At 42.1% G+C, this 20,704-nt stretch overlaps 1 protein-coding gene across 8 annotated transcripts in view; it reads right to left on the reverse strand.

The window, feature by feature from the left end:
* Positions 1-4,227: 4,227 nt before the first annotated feature.
* STAU2 (staufen double-stranded RNA binding protein 2) overlaps positions 4,228-20,704 on the reverse strand; it is a 365,226-nt gene continuing 348,749 nt past the window's right edge. For all 8 annotated transcript variants that reach the window (XM_053661197.1, XM_053661198.1, XM_053661195.1 and 5 more), the window contains 2 exons: positions 6,444-6,532; positions 4,228-5,329 (listed from right to left, as the gene is read on the reverse strand). In XM_053661197.1, the coding sequence (XP_053517172.1) occupies positions 5,236-5,329; positions 6,444-6,532 (183 nt within the window). In that variant the 3' untranslated portion in view covers positions 4,228-5,235. The remainder of the gene's footprint in view (positions 5,330-6,443; positions 6,533-20,704) is intronic.

Consider the following 20,704-nt stretch of genomic DNA (forward strand, 5'->3'; position numbering starts at 1 on the left):
TCCTAGGTAGTTTGATGACTCACTCAGGATAGCTTTGTGGTTCATCAGACCCTTGAAACTAAAGACTAAAAGGATTCAACAAAACTAAACAAAACAGTACAGCCTTCACAAACCTGAGAGCAATTTGTGACGTTTGGGAGACTGTTACTCCATTATTTAAGCTTCACTGTTTACACTGAAAGTAAGAACTAGCATGTGATTATAATGAGTCTTGCCCCCTGGAAAATACTTAAGGCAGATATCATTGGGTTGTCTTCCAAAACAGTGATTATCTCTTCTGGTGCCTACTCTGCTCTATTCCACAGGGGTAGCATTGGGGCTGCCATATTTGCACAATGTGGGCCAACTGAGAACACCTGGTCCAAGGTGGGCCGAATGGAGGTTCCTTTCTACGACTTGGGGGAATGAAATCAAAATAATGATTCAGTGTTTCTTCAGGTAGCTGTTAACTTGGTTCTCTTGGTAGCCATATTCTGTGATATGCGTACTTGTGAGGCGAGGGCTTTTGTAGAGAGAGAGAAATGATTCACATGTTCAGAGGGAGGAGGGAAATTGAGAGTAATGCAGAAAAAGAGCTTCCGGGTTTCCCCACAGCCTTGAACTTCCTGGCTCCAGTGCATTTTTGCACTTCCGTACTTGGGTTCTGGGAAACACCCCTGCAAATTTATAATAAATTTCCCCATGCTGTTTTGAACAGGTTGAGGTATAACTCTCAACCAAAAGACTCCTAATTGACAAAAGTGGTATTTTCCTTGCAGATATTTGATTTAAAACATTTCCATATTAAAGACACAGTTTGAATACAGGCATAGTAGTAATAGAGCCACTAGAGGTAATACCATGAATTTAGAGCTGCAAATCATTTTGTAGATGTGGAAACTGAGGCCCAGGGAGCTAAATCTCTGCCCACGGTCACATCTGTGTCTGAACCACATCCCCACATGCTTGAATCCTAAACCATGGCTCTTTCCTTAATACCCACTAATTTAGATTGAACTATTGTATTTACTTTCACAACTTGTACACTTAAATAGACCATATATTTCTGCATATTCTTATCCTTTCTTTTCAGGGTGAAAAGCTGAAATCTGAAGATGTTAAATGACTTCAAGAAGTCTACACATGAACAGAAGTAGAACTAGAAGTTTATTTACAGACAGTGACTCCATCCAATAGGCTAGACTCCTCTGTCCATGTGCCCAGGTCACCCCTGACCTGGTTAGATTGGCAAGGCCATCATGGCAGGGTTTCTAGAGTCATTTATCTACTCACAAACATTTATTGAATACTTACCATTTTAAGGTGGGAACTGTTCCTGAGCCAGGAGTTACAGTGAGGAACAAGTTCACTTGACCAGTCTCCTGAGTGTAGGAAAGCCTGACGAGATTTACCTGTGTATGTTGGGGCTGGGCATGGGAGTTGGTCAGTGGATATTTGGGGTGTGTGGAGATAAGATAAGATAAACTACTAGAGGGAAAGCAGATGGTGGCTTCCTGACAGTGTCACCAGAATATAGCACGGTGCCCAAAGCATTGAGCATTGTAAGATGAGCGAGGGAATGAACACTGGCAACAGAGAGACAAGCAAATGAACAAGGTACAACACAGTGGTTCCGAACTCAAAACGCTCAGTTCTCTGCACCCATTTCCTTGTCTGTCTTTCCCTCTAGCTAGAATGTAGGTTCTTTAAGGTGAAGTAGTTTCATTTGTTTATTTATTTTCTGCATTCCCAGCATACATCAGAGTGTGCTGGGGATTCAGTCAAGGGAGCTTTTAGCTAAGAAATTAGAACATAAGAGGAAGGCTTCCCCAACAAGGTAAGTTTAAATTAGTCTTGGCAAAGTGAGATGGAACTTGGGTGGTTTCTGCCAGAAATAGACAGTTGGGTTTGCCTGAGTCTAAGGAAGCTTTTGCTTTGAACCAGATATTATCCCTCCTCATGAAGACATGCATCTGTGATTGTGGAAATACAGGAATGCATCCGGGGGTGGGGATTGGAATTCAATCTGCTGCCCAGGGAAGGGATGTAAATGCAGGAATGGGAAGATGGGGGGCAGAATAGTGGGCCGGCATGGGTCCAGGTTCCTCTGAAATTAGTTTCTTGGGGGGTTGCCATATTTTTTATTAAGAAATGCCACAGTCCCCCTGAGGTTAAAGGTTCAACAGTAATACCATATATTATCATGATATCATAATATCATATACTATCTCTGTGTCATGTAAGCAGTGAGACTTAAAATTTGTCTTCCACAGGTTTATCTATCCCCTTGATAGATTGTTCATTTGTCAGTTTATTTAATGCATCACTTATACATGTAGCAGATACCTATATCATGGTGGAATAGGTCAGAGGAAGCTCAAAGACAAATTCTCATATGATTTTGCCATTAGTGACTTATCAGCTCTGTGTGTAGAACTGTTAGGTTTTCTACCATTCTTGGTCATATGATAACAAGTGACTTTTGTATATTAAAAGGTAGAGGACACACTTTGGGCAGGTGCAATGATAACTCACAAGCAGTAGAATTTAAATATACATCAATTGAACTAGACCACATTTCCAAGGTCATTAGGGGTTCTGAAAACCTTTGTTTAATAATTTCAGTTTCTCATTAATCTATTTTTATTTTATGGTGCAGAAAATTGGTTGAAGCTGTCAAAAAAACCCACTGTTGAGAATATTTTCTGTGGAGAAGGACCAGGACAACTCAGAGGGGTCACTCCAGGAAAAGGGAGGGATGTGCTTATCGGAGCCTGATCAGTGGTGTCTCACCAGTGATATTTGGCAAGTTGTCCTGGAAAGGGATGATCAGAGTTCCAAAGTATGTTATTATATTTCCAATTAAAATGTAAAAAACCAATCTTTTTCCTAAAACACATTGGCCTCAACTCTGGGAAGTGACTACAAAGCCCAGTGCCAACTGAGAAAAGCAGAAAGCAGACACCGTAATTGATAAAGGAGATAAGTCAATCTGTGTCCTTTAAAGAATAATGAGTTCCATTTTTCATCAAAAAGATCTCCCTGTGCCAAAGAAACATTCTTTCAATAAATCTACTTAATGGTTTCCCCTCTAATGATATATAACATTGTGCTTTGGAACATAGAATCACAGCAGGTCCCCAGGACAGACTGCAGGCCACCTGGCATTTGCGTTGCTAATTCAGCCCAAAGAGAACCCAATATTCCAGGATGGGCCACTGTTCCGGGGAAATAGGGGAAGGTTTCCTAGGGTCTTCAAGCAGGTAAATGGGATGAAATTTGGAATAAATATCTTGGCCCTAAACTCAAGATCCTTTGCAAATTTACATTCCCTGCTTCCCCCACCCCCCCACTCTGTTAGTGATGTATCAGCTCTGAGGATGACTGGAGTCACTTAACTCAGAGTTAAATGCTTCGGATACTTGGGTTGTGAGAACTGATTAGCTCTGTTCATTCCTCATGCTCACTGTTCTCTCACAGCCTTGTTCGGGCCACATCAGTATTGTCTGGACTCTGGGCTGTGGAAGGTGGTCTTTGTTTACTGCTTTGGTAAACTGAAGACCCACTTTAATGACCCTTCCTGAAGTGGTGCTGTCTACAGGCCTGTTCTCAGCCCATCTGAGGGCCTAGGAGAAAAAGGGCCTGTTCAGCTAGGGAATGAGTTAGGGCCCTCTGAGCCCTTGTGCTAGGCAGCAGGATGCACTGTTCGACCTGGCTTAGCTTTGTGAGCTCAACTTTGCAAATGTGCTGTTATCAACACCCAAGCTTTTGGTAACCAAACCTATTTCCTCCAAGGGCACCAGCCCTCCCAAAACTGGTGGACTTCCCCACATGGGAACAATTACAAACAAACCTGGAGTTATTTCCTTATGTTGCTGTTTGTTTATCTTCTGTCGAGTGTGAGTCAGCCAGATCGATTTGTGGTGGTTTTGCTTGTGAAATCTTACATAATTATATTTCTATTGTCATGTTGGGTCGAGCAGTTAGACCATATAGTGTTTTCTCATTTCGCAATGTCTGCAAATCAATAAGGAGAAAGCCTGAACAATGAGATGACGTGAGCTGGTCAGGAACCCAGCTCCGCGTCACTGGGGAGGCGGCTCTGCAGTTTCGCAGAAACGGATGGCCAGTGACAGGGATGTCCTCTAATGCCACTGCTGAGCAGGATGACTAGGCTGGGTGGTGGCCTTTGGGATGGGCTTCACTGAGGTGATTCTTAAGGGAATGAAAGAACGACAGTAACCACACTTCACACAGAAACCGACCAAATTTTTACTGCATTTGCTACACGCTGGATTCCAACATGCTGGTCCCAAGCGTGGCAGGCTACAAGCTGGCAAGTCTTTGACGGCTCCTCCAACAGGCTTTCCCTTCCCCACCAGGGACACTATTTATGTTGATCCTCCTCACTGTCCCAAGTCCAGAGGCAGTTGTTAAAAACACTCCTGATGCAAACAGTGAGTGGCTACAAGACATGAATGGGGGTAAGTGCGATTTCTGCCACAGGAAGTGGAACCCAGAGAAATGGTTTGTAGAGGCAAGACGCCTCCTTGGTGGCTAAGAGTATAATGGAGCTCAAAACGCACAAGTGATTTGTTTTTTAAATTCCTGGAGTATATTGAAACTAGTTGTTCCTAACATTATTTCATAGTTTTAATTAAATATCTGACCTGATTTAAACCATGTTTGTTTGCATACATCTTTAAGTAGTGTGCCTTAAAGTTATTCGTGTTTATATAGGATGAAGATTACAAATATCTGCATAAAAAGAGAAACTGTGTGACTCTATATGAAGACAACAATCATCACATTCCACAGCACATCATTGGTTAATTTTTGAATCATCAAGCATTATTTAAAACAAGAGAGAATATAACTGAACACAAATGCCACAATGAAACAATCGTAACAACGGAAACAAACCCAATTTCTCTACTGATCATTTAAAAGCTTTACCTTTGTTTCTAACACTTTTCATTAACTGTTATTTTAAGCTCCAGTAGCAGGATCAGATTTCTGCTGCCTCTGGACAAGTGAGTTATGATCTGATCTCGAGTTCCAAAGGAAATGCGCCAAGTTTTCTTTTTCCCCAGTTGAATAAACAGTACTATGTGTATTATCTCTTGTGTTAGAATAGTGTTGTCTTCACATAAGACTCAAATAATGGTATTAGTCATTCATTTCCTTGAACACAGACACCCTCATGCGTGCTGACAGGTTTATAAGGATGCGGTGGCAGCGTGGTTCTGGGAGCTGCTAGATGCCGGACTTTGATTTCTTGCAGTCCTGAGCGGCGGAGCCTGGGTGTGTCTGGTTATTGTCCGCTTTCTCTCCCAGATGCTGGACTTGTCTGGAAGATTAATACATTAACAAGAGCTGAGGGTCCAGGGTTGCACATCTTCGACATGTTTATTAGCAGATGGCACACAGGATTCAAAGGTCACCACCAAAGTGACATTTTAAAGTGAAACAACAATATTTATGTTCAGATAGTCTACTGATGAGATCATGTGGAAATGGTTTTGATTAAATTAGCTTATAAATGATTGTCAATCTATAGACAACTTAAAATGCCATATCTGTTTACCAAATGTTTCCTTCCCGAACTCTCACCTTTTATCCATCAATGACCAGAGGCTGGCTTGCGGTATATATATGCTTCTTTAACTATAGGATCAGCATATCTGGTTTTTATGTCCCGGGTTATATATGTATTTTTTCATTCTAAAAATCTTGCCTCCTGTGTGTGTTCTGAAATCTCACCTGCTATTATTGCTGCTCTGAAAGAGTTTGGATTCCACCATGTAAATATAATTGCATTCAATTTCTTTACTATAAATTTGGTCTCTGGAGAAACCTAAAATTCAGTCTCAGATAAGACCTATGTTCAATATCATTTAAGAAAAGCCATGAGCTGGATTTTAGAAATGCTTATTAGAGCTGCATTTTTGCCTGTGAAGCCCTTGGGAGCCACACTTCTGTGGCAACATGCGCTAGTGTTTCATACGACAATGTGAAAACCAAATGCAGCAGAGGGGAAGGCGAGCCGCCTCTCGACTCCTTTGTCTCTCTCTCTACTGTGCCCACAACTTAGCAGGAATGTGAGTCAACATTTTTAACTCAAAAAATGTTTTAACCAGAAAATGCTCAACAGTGTGAAGTGAACACAAAAATGTATTAGTTTTGCAAGTCTCCTCAGTCAACAAAACATGTAAATATTTCCAACAAAAGCATTAAAATGCAGAAATAATGATCAATTAGATTAAAACTTTCACAATCATACAGTAGGAAAGGAATATGACCATATGTAGTCATTCTCATTTATTAACATTGAATTGTGTTATGGATAATTTTATAAGATATAGATATTAGCATTATGAGTTTTTAGATTACTATGATCTATATTTATTTTTTATACAGTGACAAAATTATAAATGTAAGAATATAACAGAAGAATTACTCACTTTTCAAGAGAACCTTTTTCAATATTCATTGCCCCTTCCATTGGATCCAGTCCTTGCTCAGAAAATTGTTTCAAGGCACTTAAAGCTGCCTACAATGGAAACAAACACAAACTAACAAGAAGATCCATTCACTGACTTTAGTAAACAGGTAAAAGAAAGCTGAGATATTTAGTAAAGACTGCCATTTCCATTAGTCTAAATAAATGTGTTTTTTTGCATCACTTAGCAATATTACATTTGAAAGCCTGAAGTATCATGAGCAATGTATGTACTATGAGAGCTTTCTTTTTGGTGTGCGCTGGGGGAGGTGCTGAGAGGAATCTCCACAAGTCTCATGCCCCATGCCTTATCCCTTATCAATAATTTTATAAAATCACAATGTTTCATCTGCAAATGTATTGCAGAAACACCTCTATAAATGTAACATTTTTTGATGATGACTTTGCATAATTTCTCCTTACTTTACTGAAACTACACGTTCTCTTCCTTTAGATGTGAGAGCGTCAGACTTTTCCAACTTGGGTACTCTTTCCAGAGTTAGCATTAAGGTGTTGTTTAATTTTATAGTCAGTGGGCCCCAACCAAGTCACGGAATGTGAGCAGTGAAATGAAGATACTCATACATATGGAGCGGATGGTGTGATGGTATCCTGAATTTTCTCCCTCCTCCTGGGGCCCTCCTGGGGAGGCCGGCCTGGCCATGGCAGAGCCTCCCAAGGTGTTGATATGCCCAAGATGCGTGGGACGCCAAAGGATGTTGACAGGCTGGTGGAGTCTTGTTGGATAGCTGGGAGGCACCAAAAATGCGATGCTGATAAGATCTACATAACTTGTTGACACTCCTGTGCATGTTCCAAACTGTTATTTCTTTAAATAAGAATTTGGTTCTTCTTTTTCCCTCCCCCACACCCCACCACTTTCAAGCTCCATCAGAAGGGCTTTGCTTCATCTGAGATAGGTGTGAGCAGCCAGGGGTGTTTGAACCTGGGAGATCCTGCTGGGTCGCCCTTTGGTCATCTGTATCTTCTCAACTGACTTTGAAAAAGAGCTAAGTCTTGGAAATGCCCAGACTTTTATCTGCAAAGGGCCCCTTTTGGGTAGCTAAGAGCGTGATCTCTTTTACATTTCCTCATTCATAATATACTTTTTGGCTTTTAAGTTAATAGACTTTAACTTTTGAGAGCAGTTTTAGGTTTACAGAAAAATGGAGGAGGGAGTACAGAATTCACATATACCCTTCCACCACCCCAACACAGTGTCCCCTATTATTAACCTCCTACATTAGCACAAGGCATTTGTTGCAAGTGAGGAGCGAATACTGATATATTATCATTAACTAGAGCCCTCAGTTGACATTAGGGCTCACTCTTTGTGTTGTACAGTCTATGGGTTTTGACAAATATGCAATGTCATGTGCCCACCACTACAGTGTCACACAGACACTTTCACTGTCACTGTCACTGTCACGCTTTCACTGGCCTGACAAGTTCTGGTGTTCCACCTGTTCATCCCTCCTCCTTATCCTCCCTGCCCCCCTTAAGCACTGATCCTTAACCACTGATTTTTTTAAACAATCTCTATAGCTGTCTTTTCTAGAATGTCATACAGTTGGAATCATACAATATATAGTCTTTTCAGATTTACCTCTTAAATTTACTTGCTAAGGCAATGTGAATTTAAGGTTCTTCCATGTCTTTTCATGGCTTGATACCTCATCTCTTTTAATTGCTGAATGCCATTTAATTATATGGATGTACCAGTTTGTTTATGCATTTACCTATTGGGGAATATCTGAGTTACTTCCAAGTTTTTGGTGATTATGAATGAAGCTGATATAAAATATCTGTGTGCAGATTTTTGTGTAGTATTTATAATATTTTTCTCTCTTCTCTCTTGGTCTTTCTGTTTTTTAAATCACAACTCATATATCCAACCCAAAGTAACAGTATGTCTTTTTCTTTTTCTTTAGACTCTTTCAGATCTCTGTTCTGGTTTCTCTAGTTCACATGTGCTGATCTGGATGCCCACTCAAGTCTTCAGTCCTGGCCTGGGTACTTGGAGACAGAAAGGGGCCATGCTCAGGATTTCTGTTTTCACCATTATCTCTCTCTATGAACCTGGAGTCCTCAGGATGTCAGTGCCCTGCCACCCTCACACTCCTAATCTTGGTCCACACTCAAGACTACATGGCGACTGGCAAAGGTGGTGGTGGCAGGTAGGTACTAACCTCAGCTGGGTAGAAACAGTGTGGCTATCTCACGGGGGCACTGTTAGAGGTTGAACTGTCTTCCTCCCAATTCATATGCTGAAGTCCTAACTCTGAGTACCTCAGAATGTGGTCTTATTTGGAAATAGGGTCACTAAAGATATAATCAATTAAGATAAAGTCATAGGGTAGGGTTGGCCCTGATCCACTATGAACAATATTCTTATAAAAAGGGGAAATTTGGACTTCTGGCCAAGATGGAGGCATAGGTAGACACACTGTGCCTCCTCACATAACCAAAATTAAGGACAACAAAAATTTAGAAACAAAAAAGAAACCAGATCTGATAGAAAATTGAACTGTACGGAAGTCTGACAACCATTCATCCACACTGGTAAGAGGGGCAGAGTCAGCAGCTGATGGAGAGGGGTTGTGGCAGGGAAAAACAGTGGTTGGTGGTCCCGGGAGGGCAGGCAGCAGCTAGCAGACCCTGGGCGTGGGATGACATTGGGCAAACCCAGTGAGGTGTACAAGGCAGCTGGCTGACCATGGACACACATTCATGTGCAGATAAACCAGGCAAAAATGGGGAGTGAGACAGACTGCAAAACTCAGGGCCCCAGTGCCAGAAATAAAGCCTAAAAGCACTGATTGAAAACACTTGTGGGCCTCCAGGGCGGCGGGGGTGGGGGGGTCGCTGGGCTGGGTCCACCCTTTGCAATCCCACGCCTGGGATCCGCGCACCTGAGTCCATCTGACCGAGTCTTCCTGTGCAACCCTGCTCCACCAGCTGCTGGTTTCGCCCCTCTTACCGGTCAGGCTGAAGCATTCATTGTTATCAAACTTCCGAAAAGTTCAATTTTATGTGATCTGGTATGTTTTCTGTTGCTAATATTTTGTTGTCTCTAAACTTGGTTGTATGAGAAAGGGGTACCAGAAGGGGGAAAGGCACAGCCACCAGTGGAAAACTTATTTGAACAAATAATAAAGGAGAATTTCCCCAATCTGGCAAAGGCAATAGACTTCCAGGAAACACACCAAGGTACATCATAATTACATTAGCCAAGATTAAAATGAAGGAGAGAATCCTAGAAGCAGCAAGAGATAAGGGGACAGTCACCTACAAAGAAGCTCCCATCAGACTGTCAGCTGATTTCTCAAAAGAGACCTTACAGGCAAAGAAGGGGCTGGAAAGAGGTATTCCAAGTCATGAAATCCAAAGACCTACATCCAAGATTGCTCTATCCAGCAAAACTTTCATTTAGAATGGAAGGGGAGATAAGTGTTTCTCAGACAAGATCAAATTCAAGAAGTTCATCATCACCAAGCCCTTATTATATGAAATGTTTAAGGGACTTACCTAGGAAAAAGAAGATAAAAAATATGAACAGTGAAAGGACAGCAAACTCACAGTTATTAACAACCACATCTAAAACAAAAGCAAACTAAAAGGACAGCTAGATCAGGAGCAGAACCATAGAAATGAAGATCTCATGGAGGGTGGCAACAGGGGAGTGGGAGAAGGAGAAGGGGCGAGAAGGTACAGAAAATAAGTAGCATAGATGGTAGGTAGAAAATAGACAGGGGGGAGGGCAAGAATAGTATGGGAAATATAGACTCCAAAGAACTTGAGACACATGGTCATAAACTAAAGGGGGGGAATGGTAGGGATGGGGGTGCAGGGTGGAGGGGAATGAAGGGGGGAATAGAACAACTGTAATGGCATAGTCAATAAAATAAAAATTTAAAAAGAAAAAGAAAACACTTGTGGGGGTTGAGGTGCTAGGAGAGACTCCCGGCCTCACAGGAGAGTTCCTTGGAGAGACCCACAGGGTCCTAGAATGTACACGAGCCCACCCACCCAAGAACCAGCACCAGAAAGGCCCAGCTTGCCTGGGGGAAGCAGTGGAAGAAACTAAAATATGAGAGTGGAGCAAGTGACATTGTTCCCTCTCTGACCCCACCCCTACATATAGCGTCACAACCCAGCCGCTGGGTTGTCCTGCCCTGGTGAACACCTAAGGCTCTGCCCCTTACTATGTAACAGGCGCAACCAGACCCCTCCAAAAATGGCTCAAATGGGAGAAGAGATCAAAGCTCCAGAGCCAATATATCTAAGTGACAAAAAGATAGCCAACCTGTCAGATACACAGTTTGAAGCACTGGTAATCAAGGATGCTCACAGAATTGGGTAATTTTGGTCACAAAGTAGATGAAAAAACGAAGACTACACTAAGTGAAATGAAGCAAAATGCACAGGGAACCAATAATGATGGGAAGAAAATTGGGACTCAAATCAGTGGAGTGGACCAGAAGAAAGAAAGAAACAACCAAACAGAAAGGAATGAAGAAACGAGAATTCAAAAAAGTGAGGAGAGGCTTAGGAACCTCCGGGACATCTTTAAACATTCCAATATCCGAATTATAGGGGTACCAGAAGGAGAGGAGGAAGAGCAACAAGTGGAAAACTTATTTGAAAAAATAATAAAGAACTTCCCCAATCTGGCAAAGGAAATAGACTTCCAGGAAATCCAGGAAGCTCAGAGAGTCCCAAAGAAGGTGAACCCAAGGAGGGACACACTAAGGCACATCATAATTATATTAGCCAAGATTAAAATGGAGGAGAGAATTCTAGAAGCAGCAAGAGATAAGGGGACAGTCACCTACAAAGGAGTTCTCATCAGACTATCAGCTGATTTCTCAAAAGAGACCTTACAGGCAAGAAGGGGCTGGAAAGAAGTATTCCAAGTCATGAAATCCAAAGACCTACATCCAAGGTTGCTCTATCCAGCAAAGCTATCATTTAGAATGGAAGGGCAGATAAAGTACTTCTCAGATAAGGTCAAGTTAGGTAATGATGAGGTAATGATAAAGGAGTTCATCATTACCAAACCCTTATTATATGGAATGTTAAAGGGACTTACCTAAGAAAAAGAAGTTAAAAAAACATGAACAGTGAAAGGACAACAAACTCACAGTTATTAACAACCACACCTAAAATGAAAGCAAACTAAAAGGACAGCTAGATCAGGAGTGGAAACATAGAAATGGAGATCACAAGGAGGGTTAGGAACAGGGGAGTGGGAAGAGGAGAAGGGGGGAGAAGGTACAGAGAATAAGTAGCATAGACGGTAGGTAGAAAATAGACAAGGGAAGGGCAAGAGTAGTGTGGGAGAAGTAGAAGCTAAAAAATTTATGACACATGGACATGAACTAAAAGGGGGAATGTGAGTGGGAGGGGGTGTGCAGGGTGGAGGGAAATTAAGGGGGAAATAGGACAACTGTAATAGCATAATCAATAAAATATATCTTTTTAAGCCCTGGCTGTTGTAGCTCAGTGGATGAGCTCGGGCCTGCGAAGCAGACAATCGCAGTTCGATTCTCAGTCAGGGCACATACCTGGGTTGCAGGCCGGTTCCCTGCAGGCCAATTCCCAGCAGGGGATGCACGAAAGGCAACCATACATTGATGTTTCTCTCCCTCTCTCCTTCCCTTCCCCTCTAAAGATAAATAAATAAAATCTTTAAAAAAATAAAATAAATAAAAATATATATATATCTTTTTTTAAATGGGGAAATTTGGACACAGATGCACACACAGCAAGAATAGTGTGTGAAGAGGAAGGCGAAGGCAGGAGCGATGCAACAGAAGCCAAAAATGGCCAGCAAGCCACCAGAAGCTGGTGAGAGGCCTGGAACACATTCCTACTCTCAGTCTCAGGAGGAACCAACCCTGCTGACACCTTGATCTTGGATTTTCAGCCTCTAGATCTGTGAGACGGTAAATTTCTGTTGAGGAAAGCCATTCATCAACACTTTAGTGGTACTTTGTTATGGCAACTCAAACTAGTACAGGTATAGTATGATTTCTCTTTAAGGGTATTAGGATCTCTTTCTTTTCTCACATTTTCTTTCATCTTTTCATTATAAAAATAGTTTTTCATTACAGAAAAATGATAATATGTAGGCAAGCAAAAAAAAGTGAAAATATTCACAGTCCCACCCACCATTCACAACAACTTGGTGTCTGCCTTTCCATATCCTTTTCTATCCCCTCTCCACATGGACATACTGTCCCCCAGATCACACCTGCCTGCTGTTGAATAACCTGCCCTTTTCTGTTGACAGGAGCAGTTTCCCACAGCATGAGAAATGTTTCAGTGGCATCATTTGCCATGACTGCCCAGCACTTGCTGTTTGCATGTGCCCTTCTACATTTAGCCAATCCCTACTGTTGGACCTTCGGGCCACTTCTAATTTTTAAGCTATAATTAACACAGCACCAAGCTTCCTAACAGTTAACTCTTTGTGTACTATCTCAACAATTTCCTTATGACAAGTTCCTAGAAACTGAATTTCTGTGCCAAAGAGCAAGCACATGTTAAAGACTGGTCTCTTTGCCCTCAGCGAGGCTGTGGTCACACCAGCAGTGTGAGGGTGTTTCTCTGGGAGCTTCTGGAATTACATATCAGAATCACGGTGCGGACCATTCAAGCATGCTGTCATTTTATGGCCCTGCCTTCTTTTTAATCGGTCCATCCTAATCAACTTACCTTAGTCAGTAGACTTCGCTTCGAGTAAGTTTGTTTCCTTCGAAAATTAATTCCCCCTCAAAAGACCTAGATTTGGACAATTCCCCTCTCCCAAAAAGAAATTATCAGAGAGAGCTGACTCTTATTTAGCTTCAGTTAGCTGACCTATAAGGTCCTTTGAGGTCCTGAAATGCAGAGGCAGTTGCGTGGCCTTCTCGGGAGACTGTGCTGAGAAAAGTCCTGTAGATGGGGACGACCTTGTGAGCAAGCTTGTTACATGAACCCGAGCTCTGCAGTCTCACCTCATACTCACGTGTGAGAAGAGGCCAGGCCACTCACACTGTACTGCAAAGACCAGTCCATGCCTGGACTTTCCAGATATCATAGCACCATGGGGCAGGCTCATTGACTTAGAGTTCTTTGTATACTCCACAGCTTTGAACAAACGAACAACTCTTTTGTTCTGACCCATTAATACGTAAATTGTTGCAGGAATGCAGATTTTTATCAATTTCTTCCCAAATGGATTATCACAGAAGGCTATTCAGTGCCTGGGAATTTGAATGTGTGGTGTGATATTGCTGGATGAGACTCTTGAGTGCCCAGGGCTTCTTGGTACTGATCTATTCCCAACAAGGCCAAAATGACAACCAAAACCGAATTTTAAAAAATCTTTTAAAAATCATGTACAGGCCAATTGTGGCCCATCTTCATGAGTTACTTTTGGAATATTTGGTTCCGGGGTTGCCTGAACAGCAGGACCCAAATTCCTTGCTTCACTGAGTGTAAGACCCGGTGACACCTGCTCCCTTCCATCCAAAAAGAGATGCACAAATGAGATAAAGGCCAGGTCTCAGGTAGCAGGTTCAATGTTTCAGATCTTGCAAAACCTCCTGCATAATTTTATCAACATGTCAGGCAGGTCTCTGGGCACTGTCAAAATGCCTGTCATCACTCCAAGAATGTCCTTCAGGCTAGAATGGCAGTGTGCTCTTTCACTTGATGCCACGGATGGATTTTCAGAATTCCTGTGTGGCTGTTTCCCTCCACAGGTATGCTTAAAGGTTTCCAAATAACATTCTTTTATCCATTTAATAAGATAATTCAACCCACATCTTATTGATAACTCTGACTACAGTCATTTATAAATATGAGAATGCTTCTTGTTATTTATAAAAGGCAATGAAGACCATTTATTTTCTCTGTAAACAGTAAGAGCTACCATTTCATGAGTATCACACTCTGCCATTGTCATGAGACCAGGCACTTTACCTCGTGACCTCAGATGTTACCACAGCCCAGCCATGTGGGTTAGCCTACCCGTCAGGAATTCAGCAACATCCTCAAGGTCACACAGGTATTCACTTGCAAGCAGAGGTTTGAACCCAGCCCACATTCTTGATCACATCACTTTATTTCATCCAAACTAAAACACTGCTCACATTCAGCCTGCCAAGTTTCAAAGTAGCTCCTTTTAGTACCGTGATTGCAAAGTCACTCTTACTACATCTCTTCCAATACTCATTCTATTAGTTATTTCCCACAATAACTGCTTGAGGTAAGCTCATACAATTACCTACATTTTCTCAAAAAGGTTTTTTTTAAAAAAATTTGCAGGATCACACAGTCATTTTCCAGCCTCCAGCCTTCTTGTAGACCCTGGGTTGACTTCTGAGGCTTAGTGCAGCACTTTGGTAACACTTGCAGTTTGGGCTAAAACTAAATTGTTACAGTAATTATTTTGTCACTCAGAATTACCCAAGGACGTGATTCTCCATTTCTTAACCTCTGAGAATACCCAGCCTCTCACTCCCTTGATCTGCCTCCCTCCTCCTTCTATTGTCTAGGAAGAGTTTTCATCTGTCTCAGTCCTGGGGTTGCTGGCAGGAGGGAGAAACTACCTTCAGGGTTTGGCTGGGGGTGTGGGATGCAGGGTACACACTGAGAGGAAGCGCTGGGATTGCAAACGTGGAATGGACAGAGAAAGCGAATGATGAGTTTGGCTATGATTTACAGCGAGCGAGAAGCTCAGTGTGTTTAGGAAGGTGAGGCCGGGCAGAGGCTGCCCACCAGGGGCCTCCTCTCACAGGCAGGTAAGAACGGGCTGCTTCCCCAGCTGCTTCCTCCCACACCTTGTCACAGCCCCACCCTCAGCCCCAGTTCATCATCCACTACTTTTCCAGAAAAGACACCTTATAGATGAAAAAACTCCTTGGAATGAGCTGCAATTTTGCTTCCCTTTCCCATAGCAAAATGCCCCCAATAGGCTTATGCAGTGATACCTGAAATAGCCACTTTTCATTTAGCAAGACCCATTTACCAACCATTTCAAAGAACAATGTACAATAGGGTGACTTTTACGGACAAACACTAAAATTTAACAGTCCACAAAATATTTCACTCTGTACTTCTAAGTCTGTCCAGAGGACAGTAAAATCAATCAAATCCCTGTGTTTAAATTGCACAAATTGTTACTTGCTAGAGGCCAGGTGCTTAAAAATAGTTCAGAACATATTGTAAATATCTTACCTAACATTAAATAAGGACACTTTGTGAGAGAAAAATCAAAAAGCCCTCATTTGGGGAGACACATTGAAAGCCTGATGAAGGAACAAGTTCTGCATCGTCTATCACTCGAGGGAAAGTAGGTAACAAGATACTGTCTGCAGCTCCCCCTTCTGCAGGGACAATTTGCTATTTGATCAGCATGAACTAATCTTGGGGAGTCGTGGGAAAGAGGTAAATCTGGGTTTCTTAATGAGGAACACCCTGAATGATCTTAAACCCAAGTGTGTGACTTCCCACACCCAGAATTCTCCACTCGGCTTTGGCCACAAACAAAAGAAAGACAACTAATGATTTCATTTCCAAGGTCAGAAAATGTTTTCCTACCAAATCAAAACAAACTCACTCAGCATCCACTTGTATGTTACCACATCCACCAACAGGGATCATAAGCTTTAGGTCCATGACAATTTATATGTTGTGGGATTTTTTTAAAGGTACGTTCAAAGCAACACTGTAGCTTCATTTGAAAGGAGAAAAAAATAAAGTATTTTAAAGAAATTAATGATAGTTCCCTTTTCCTTCCTGTTTTCTCCAGTTCAACACGTGTATACCTGTGTGTGCATGCACATGTCCCCTCAGCAGAGAGCGTCTGCATAGATACACAGGAATACTTCTGTCCCCAAAACATTGTACAACTGTCTTGTTAGTAAAGCCCCACCGGTTCTGCAACAGATGTTGCCACCATCTCATGGGTCAGTTGTTTTGTGCGTAGTCATAGCAGTGCCAGAAACATGATGCCTGTAAGACACTTTCCGTGCCTCTTGGTTGGTCTTAGTGTGCACGTATGTGTGTGTGTGTGTTTACAGAATGGAAGTGAGTCTTTCCAGCCATTTCTGCAATTTCTAATTTTCCTCTGGTCAGTTAGCAAATTGTGGTGAGATGCATGTGTAGTTTTCTTGCTTCCTTCTTCAGGAGTGAATGGTTTGGAATGGTAGTGTAGCAATGTTGTCATTCTTTGAGAGACAACAATGGTCTTCATTAGCAAAATGTGGATTAAAACTCACTCTCTCAGGACATAGCTTTTTTAGTGTCCTCGAATCTGATGCCCAACGCATCCTTTTATTTCCCATCTTTCCATATCCCACTTTTCCCACTGATTTTACAGCGTGAATCCCAGAAGCCGATAGCTGTTCCCATTAAAGTCAAAGGTGACCACACATGTCCAAATGTGGCCTTCATTCTTAAGTGAGGGCCCAAGGGTCATTCTGTTTTGCCTACAGCGCTTGCACCTGCAGATTCTTCATGGGAGCAGACCTAAGTGCTAGATTCATTTCAGAAAACAACAGTGGTCAGAGATGCAGCCCATTAAATGAGTGCTTCAATGAGAAAGGGATAGGCTTCAAATTGCAAACATCTTCATTTGCAGTTGAGCACTTTCCTACCTTTTATCTCAATAATCTTTGAGACTAACTCTATATTAAATTATCACAGGTCTGGAAAACCAGAAGGCTCTTCAGTAAGCCTAAAGGCCTATTGCCCAAAGAACATGAATTCCAATGTTTTTAAGTTATCATTTTCTTGTTTTGAATGGTGTATAACAAAACACTATATAAGATAGGAGAAACCAAAAAGAGAAAACTCTAAGTTTTATCGCATTATAATAGAATCCTCAGTTTCACACATGTCAGAAGACTGCAATGATAAGGCTTTCAACATAAAATGAAAAGAGGACTATACTGAGTTTTAATGAAATCAAACCACTTGCTGTCAGCTTTCTAATAATTTTGTTGCAGCCGCAAGTTCAATTTATGTTTTCATAATTCTATTAGTTCAGGCAATTTTCATAAAATTGGTGCTTTACAAAATGGCTCACTGTTGGGACAAAAGGCTGCCAGCCTGCACAGGTGATGGCTACTCACTGTAAAAATTCAGGGTGTGGGGTACTGGCAGACACATAGGATTCAGGCAGTCTGCTAAAGCAAAGAACAGGAATTTTGTTCCTAGAATGTGGGGAATTAGCACAGAATTGGGCACTGGAACTACAGACTTAGCCATCACATTGATTTCTTGGTCAGGCTCTTAGGCTGGATAATCCACATAGCTGTCTGCCTTAGCAATAATAGCCAAATTCACTGCTGGATCAACTGTGCCAAGAAGTGCTTCCTGGATGTTTAGAATAAACTTTAGTAGTGGCCTGCATGTTGGCATGTCTTCCTCCAACCATGATCTTTCTATCTTTCTGTTTACCAACATCATTCCTTTTAAAATTCCTGTGTCACCTTCTATTTAATGACTTTTAATTCAATAAAAAGTTCCCTTAGTAATGGCGTTTTTGACATGGCATCGCTACAAAGCAAGCAGGACTGTATGCTTGGCAAGATATTGTCCCAGAGCATCCATGCACTGATTTCCAGCATCAAAACATGCTACCTCAGGTGGCGACAGTGACTTTGTAGATGGGAGTGAGGTATAAGCACTGAGATGAAGAGATTATCCTGGATTATCTGAGAGGGTTAAATCTTAATCACACCTTAAAATCAGAGGACCTCTCCTGGCTTTGGTCCAAAAAATGTGGTCAGAAAAAATTGGTCAAAGAAATGCAAGGTTGTTTATTTTGAAGATGGGGCAAGGGGAACACAGCCATGAAATATGGTGGCCTCTAGAAGCTGGGAAAGGCAAGAAGATCAGTTCACCTCCCTCCCAAAGAACAGCTAACACCTTGATTTTAGCCTAGTGAAACCCCTCCCTGTCTGATTTCTGACCTACAGAACTTTAAGATAATACATAGTGTTGTGTTATAGCAGCAAGATAAAACTAATACACTTTCTCTGTCATCTGATGAAGGAAGGGGAAAGGGCATGGCATTTGGAGTGTGGTCAGGCCTACATTACAATGCCAGCTGTACTGCAGACTGGCTGTGTGTCTTTATGCAGCTTCCTGCAACTCCCTGAGCCTTTCTTATTACCTGTGAATTGGAGACTACTCCACTTACTGCATTGGATTGTTCGAGAGGTTAATGCCTACCTAGCTCTAGTGGTGCTTAATACATGAGGCTTTTATTCCACATCTTTCTCTGTTGAGCCCAAATCCAATCACAACATTCTTTATGCTCTCTATCTCCATGTTAATTTATGTCCAGTTTCCTGTGCATTTCTATTATTTTTTTTCTAGCACATTATTCACCCATCTCTCTTCCTAAGAGAAAACTATTATTATGCCTCTTCCTTAATGAAAAGCCATTAATTATTCCCAGCCTCAGAATAACTTTCCATATCGTTGGCCCAGCGTTTAAGGCTCTCCATCAACTGGCTCTATTCTACCTCACAAGCTAATTTACCATGATTTCATTACAGCACATGGCCCGCAAAATGCCAGTCACCAGCTTCAGAGACACCTGGCCGGTGTCAGGGTCATCAGCTAGCTCCCTGGCTACATACCAATATTTCACAAGCCTTGTCCTGATCTACCTCCTGTCTGCTGGAGACATTTGAGTCTTTTCAACTTCCCAGGATAGATGCCCCTGATTCCCATCCTGCTCCCACCTAGGAATTTCTGACAACTCTTGCCATTTTCCTCCCTGAACTGTGAATCATCTTTGACGTATTTACGTATTTACATCCTGACTCCCAAGTAGTTGGTCAACCCTTGGCAGGTGGAGCCATTTTCGTGTTTGAAATCATCACAACATGTTTACATAACATCTTCAAGGAATATTCCTGGATAGATTATACATCAGCTTCCATCTGAAACAACTCCGGACAGGAAAGTGCTAGAGGACATTTTTCCTGTTTTTTTTTTTTCTCTTATCCTCATCGTCAACCTGCACTTGGTTTCCCCATGAAGCAATGCCAAAACTTCTCTCCATCGAGGTCCTCTCTCCTCCTCTTAGTCCCCCACCACTCTGTGGCCAACATGCCGTGGGATAAACAACCCTGGGAAAGCAGAGCAGGGTTGTTTGTGGTATGTACCTGTGTGAAAAAGGTCCTCCTGCCCCACAGTTTACCTGCAAGGAATACAGGTGACAGTTACCGTCTTCTCAAAATGTCAGTCATTTGGACTTTAGCTTCTGTCACATTTGAGGCCCTCACTGAGTCAACACAAAGTGTACACAGGAAGTACCTGGAAAACCTCACTTGGGAGGACACCACAACAGGGTTTGGGCTAAAGCCTTCGAGGTGGCACATCCTTAAACAGAGGACCAGAATGGAGCCTCTTGCACCTGAGGGGAGCCTGGCTCTGCAGGAAAATCGGAGCTGGATGCTGAAGCAGGGTGGGGCCCGGAGCTGACCTTCTCCTCTGGACCCAAAGTCTCCTTAGCTTCTTACTGACACTTGATTTATATGTGTGTATGTATTCACTTTTTAAAATAAAAGTTCCAAACATTCACAAAACTACAACGAATAGTGTACTGAACCCCACTTACCTATCACTCAGATAAAGAGTTACCAGTATTTTGCCAATCTTGTTTCATGTATCTTCATGTTTATCCTGTGATATTCCCAAATATCAAATAATGATACACACCATTATCACACTTACCAAAATCAATAATAAATCCTTTCTATCATCTTAATACCCAAGTCATGTTAAACTTTCCCTGAGAGTCTCAATGATATCTTTTAAAGTTACTCTTCAAATCTGTATCCCAGTAGTTCCCACAATGAATTTGATTGAACTTTTGAGATCCAGGAATCCTATGGCAGGCGGAATAACAGCTCTCAAAGATGTCCAAGTCCTAATCCCCAGATCTGTGAATGTTACTTTACAAGGGACTTTACAGGTGGGATGAAATCAAGGACCTTGCAATGGGTCAGTTGTGATGAGTCCAATCTAATCAGGAGTCCCTGAAATTAGAGAACCCCTCCCAACCCTGGTCAGAGATTGAGACAGGACGATGGAAGACAGGTCAGCGGGTTGTGCCATTACTGGCTTTAGGATGCAGGAAGCATATAGAAGCTAGAAGAGGTAAGGACACACAGATTCTCCCCCACAGCCTCTAGAAAGGAACTCAGCTCT

This window comes from Artibeus jamaicensis, unplaced genomic scaffold (assembly GCF_021234435.1).
Source record: "Artibeus jamaicensis isolate MK-2021 breed Jamaican fruit bat unplaced genomic scaffold, CSHL_Jam_final scaffold_916, whole genome shotgun sequence".
NCBI lineage: Eukaryota > Metazoa > Chordata > Mammalia > Chiroptera > Phyllostomidae > Artibeus > Artibeus jamaicensis.